The sequence below is a fragment of the Octopus bimaculoides genome, chromosome 4, assembly GCF_001194135.2.
Source record: "Octopus bimaculoides isolate UCB-OBI-ISO-001 chromosome 4, ASM119413v2, whole genome shotgun sequence".
Taxonomy (NCBI): Eukaryota; Metazoa; Mollusca; class Cephalopoda; order Octopoda; family Octopodidae; genus Octopus; species Octopus bimaculoides.
In genome coordinates this window covers 146,449,233-146,454,323 of record NC_068984.1, presented here as the reverse complement: position 1 = coordinate 146,454,323, position 5,091 = coordinate 146,449,233, and the positions used below count along the sequence as shown (strand labels likewise).

The 5,091-nt window shown below is 37.1% G+C and overlaps 1 protein-coding gene across 1 annotated transcript in view; it reads left to right on the top strand.

The window, feature by feature from the left end:
- Positions 1-5,091, top strand: part of LOC106884257 (dynein regulatory complex protein 1) — a 23,599-nt gene that overhangs the window by 2,808 nt on the left and 15,700 nt on the right. The window contains exons 4-8 of the mRNA XM_014935538.2: positions 679-735; positions 1,512-1,586; positions 1,828-1,965; positions 3,017-3,226; positions 4,409-4,548. Coding sequence (XP_014791024.1) covers positions 679-735; positions 1,512-1,586; positions 1,828-1,965; positions 3,017-3,226; positions 4,409-4,548 — 620 coding nt within the window. The remainder of the gene's footprint in view (positions 1-678; positions 736-1,511; positions 1,587-1,827; positions 1,966-3,016; positions 3,227-4,408; positions 4,549-5,091) is intronic.

The window sequence follows — 5,091 nt, the reverse complement described above, 5'->3', positions numbered from 1 at the left end:
AGAAACTCTATCAAATCAGATTGGAGCCTGGTGTAGCCATCTGGTTTCACCAGTCCTCAGTCAAATCGTCCAATCCATGCTAGCATGGAAAGTGGACGTTAAACGATAATGATGATGATATATATGAATTTATCTATAAATATAATATGTGTATGTATATATATATATATATATATATATATATCATCATCATCATTTTATTCCATGGCTGTCTGCCTTTTCTGTTGCCAACCTTCACCTATTTCCAAGCAAAGTAATATTCCCCAAGCCTGGACATGCTTCCTTGGAAGATAGGAAATGAAGGACATCCCCTTTTATGACTGTAACACTTGCTTATAACTGTCACACGATGTTTGTCCATCCATCTAAGCTTTTCTTTGACCCCTATTGCTTGGAAAGTTGTGGGGTTAGAGTCATTATGCACCTCCACCATAGTCTCCTGTCAGAAGCAACCGTCATTACACTTTCCTGCTGGATTCCCAACCATGACCAACCAACTGAAATTATGGATATTATCCAACCATCTCATTCTTGGTCTTCTTCTAAGTCTTCTGCCAGAAAAAAGTTTAAATTCTTTGGATTTCTTTCTTGTTTAAAAGAATTGTTATTTTTCTTTGATGCTAATATTTTAATTTTAATTTCATTTCCATATGAAATAATGTTTCTGAATTGAATAAGATCAACAAAAAATGGGAGATAGCAATGCAAAAGGACGTCCCTCATTCGCTCTTTGAGGTAATCTTCTTCTCTTCTTCTTCTTTTTTTTTCTTTCTTTCTCATTAATTAATGTGCTTTATCAAACTATTAATTAAATGTTAATTCTGCCTTCAAACATTGAGCTTTATAGGCTGCTTTCCATGGTGTTTAAGTGACTGAGACCACAGCACTCCCCTAAGTGGGACATGAGTCTGGGACATCACAGAGTTACTGAATGGCCTGGAGCCAGATTCAAATGAAGTGTTTTGCTCAAGGATGCAATGCACAGCCTGGTTTGGAAATCAGAACCACGTTCTTATGGCTGGAAGTACAGTATCCTAACCATTAGGTCATACAGCTTCACTTAATAAATGGTAATTTTTACTAAAAAAAGAACCTTGCCCAGACTGGCTTTTTTAGGCACAGGTCAACCCAACTGATCATTGTCATCATCATCATCAACATTACCATCATCATGGTGATTATCCTATTACTCATACGCCAACCATGGGCTTTGTGTTTAACATCTGCAGCTTTTCAACCTCACTCGTATGATTTTGTTTGGTTGGACAACTGTGAATTGCCCCCCCCCCCACCAAGACCATCATGTACACACTATTGTCATGTTAAAGATGGTGATGATGATGATTATAAAGAGGGGGAAGGAAATAGGAATGACAAGGAGGACAAAGATGAAAAGTGGTGATGATGATGATGATGATTGTGGTTGTGGTGATGATGATGATGATTGCAGCTGTGGTGATACAAGCATGTAACTATATCTACATCTTCTTTTGTTTCTCCTTTTCATCCAGGCTCTAGAAGAACAGAAGAAGGCATGTGATGTTTTATTGGAAGAAAAAAATAAACTGATCAGTGACTTCCAGGTGGTAAGAAACAAGTTTTTCTTTGAGAAACAAATCCTGTTCCATTTCTAAGGATTTGTTTGGGAGTAACACCATTTCAAAATTCTTTCTACATGGGGTGAAATTTCGTATTCACAATTGAAGATAGGAATCTTTATAATTGAAAGATTCAACCAATTTTTGTATACATTTGTTTTATATGATTATGTTTACTCCTGTGTTTTCTGTTTTGAGAATAAAAATCTTGAAATATCTACCATTGCAGGAGTTGAAAAAGGTGGATGACAATTATGTAAAAGACCTGAAGAAACAGGCCGACGATATTGACCTGTTGGTGGAACGGATGGAAGAACAAATCAAAGTACAGAGAAAAGCGTTCAGGGATGAACTTGACGAGATTGAGGTGACTCATTTGATTAATACGGGGAAAAGAGTGACTGAGGTCTTTATTCAAAGAACAGAAAATGTGTGTGTGTGTGTGTGTGAATATATATCCTCAGCATCATCATCATTTAACATCCAAGTTCCAGGAAAGCATGGATTGGAAGGTTCAGTAGGATTCGGTGAGTCAGAGGACTGCAGCAGCCTCCATTTGTTTTGACATGGTTTCTATGGCTGCAAATGCCTTTCCTGGAACCAACCACTCTACAGAGTGTAAATGGATGGTTTAGTTCTGACACCAACACTGGTGAGGTCACCAAATAACTCGGAAGACAAACCCTCTTGACTGAGTGGAGGGTGTAGTAGAGATAGCAACGGCTTTGTACCAGGTGAGGATAAAATAAACTATTATAGGGAAACAGGAACAGGGGTCTTACTGTGGAGGATGTATATGAGTATCCCACCTGGAAAAAGGGGAAAAGGGGTTATGGCACAGCCTCAAAGTACAGGAGGAGATGTGAACTGCATGGTGACGTAGTGCCACATAGAAGCATTCAGTTCATGCTATCAAGGGTTGGCATCAGGTAAGGCATCCAGCCATAGAAACCATGCCAAGGTAGACTTTGGAGATCAATACAGTCCATAGATACATTGGATCCATCAAAACATCCAACTCCTGCCAGTGTGGAACAAGACAGCCAGCTGGCAGAATGGTTAACACGCCAGGCAAAAAGGCTTAGCAGTATTTCATCTACTGCTACGTTCTGAGTTCAAATTCCGCCAAGGTCGACTTTGCCTTTTGGGGTCGATAAATTAAGTACCAGTTATGCACTGGGGTCAATCTAATCGACTTCATCCCTTTGTCTGTGCTTGTTTGTCCCCTCTATGTTTAGCTCCTTGTGCGCAATAAAGAAATAAGTATTGAACAAGGGTGCTAAATGATGATGCATAGGAATCAGAAAATGTAGGTGGATAAGGGTGCAAGTGCAAAGGGACAGGGGATTAGAAATGGGGAGACAAGGACCTTACACCGAAAAAAAAAAGGTAACAATATTTTATTTATTTGGATTTAGAGAGTCTACTTAAGAGAACGGGAGGAGATTATGAAAATGCACCGCCAGAAATGGGACAAGAAGATGAAAAAACGTCGAGACAAAGAACTGGAATATCTGGAAATTAGTCAGAAACGTATTGGAGAATATGAAGAATTAATCCACCAAGTTCGGATCCAAGATGCTGAAGAGTACCAAAAAGTGAAACTGAAGCTTGAAACTGAAGTCCAGGTAAGAGATTCTCTGTTGTAGAAAGAATGGTTTATATATACGCATTGAAGGTTATGGTGTAATTCTGAGTAGGTTATGAAACAGCTGTAAGCACTACAGAAGCATTAAAACTCTTCTTGCCTGTTGCTGTTCTTTGTTTCAGTTGCTTTTATATTTGTGTGTGTGTGTGTGTGTGGAGAGAGAGAGAGAGAGAAAGAAAGAAAGAAAGAGAAAATATCTTCAGTTAAAATTGTATCCAGGGCCTGACATATCCTTCCATTGCCTATAAAGCATTTAACAGTAATTCTTCCAGTGAATGATGGAGTAATGTCTGAGACAGAAGTGATGCTCACCGCTATTGTTTGATTGGTAGCTTATAAATTAGAAGTATAAGAGTTAATTCTGACTGCATGTTAGTTACTTTATTTAATCATTTAATTATTTTATATTTCAACAACTTGAGACATGTAAAAAAGGGTATCTTTGTCAAACTAAATAAGCTTTATGCTCTGACATTTTAAACTGACGCTTATCAATTCTGATGTGCTTATTTTTTGTATGGCTAAGTTTAGTTTGGTTTGGAGTATTTCAATGACAGATATCTTTCCCTTACAATGTCTTTGTCATACTCTGGCAGAATTTTAAAAAATTATTTGTGCGACCATCTACTAATGGAAGGTCTTCATAGAATTATTGCATGTCATTTCCTAGAATACACAAATAAACTCAAAGACACAATTATTGTTTAGTAACAGGTCAGCTCTGATCGAGCAATTCTAAATTATATTCAGTGTTGTTGTTGTTATTATTATTATTATTATTATTATTCAGGTCACTGCCTGGAATCGAACTCGGAATCTTGGGGTTAAGAGTGCGGGCTACTAACCCCAAGATTCCGAGTTCGATTCCAGGCAGTGACCTGAATAATAATAATATTCAATGTGTTGTGTTTTTTTTTTCTTTGTTTTTTTTTTTAATGATGCTAAAGTGTGATGCCTAGAAGATTTAACTGCTGGTTGTAGATCAAAACGAGTAGGTAAAGACTCCCTTGATGCTGCTGTCCTTTTGTTAAGCTTTGATTGTTGATGGTAATTCAAGAAATATAAACTGATGACTTGATTAATTGATTAAAGATAAACTGATTGACATGTATATATTGTTAATTAGTACAAAACATTTGAACTTAATTAATTTCCTGTACAGAATCTTGAACAACTCCTTCAGAGGTTAAGGGCCACTTGTCAGTTGAACCAGGAAAAACTGGAATACAACTTTCAAGTTCTGAAAAAGCGAGACGAAGAAAATACTATAATTAAGTCAAAACAAAAACGAAAAATTACCAGGTAAGGCATTAAGTAAAGGGCAAAGGGCATTTGTTTTTAAAGGGTCATTGAGGGTTTCCTTGATTGGCCCCTAACAACTATCCCTCCCATTTTGGGAAACTTGTTACTTGTTTTTGTAGTTGCTTTTTTCACATCGTGGATAAATATCTCTTGCACACACACAAACACCGCTGGGATGAACTTTTCCTTTCGTCCTTGCTCAGTTGATAAAGTAAAGTACAAGCTGAGTACCAGAGTTGATGTAATTGACGAACCCCTCGCCCTAAAATTCTTGCTCTACTGCCAACATTGGAAACAAAAAAGTGGCAAACAAACTGAATCAGAAACACAGCAGATAAAAATGCTTATAGATTATCTCCCTTGCACTGGCTTCTTTTTTTTTGTATTCTTCTACAAAAGTTTATTGATAAAACGATAGAATGGCAAGCGCAGAAAAAATAGTGTCTCGACTTTAATGATGGAACCAAAAGTTGATAAAGCTATAAATAATAGTATATAAATATTGCATTAAAAAAAACCCTTGGATAGAAAAAGCCGAAGACC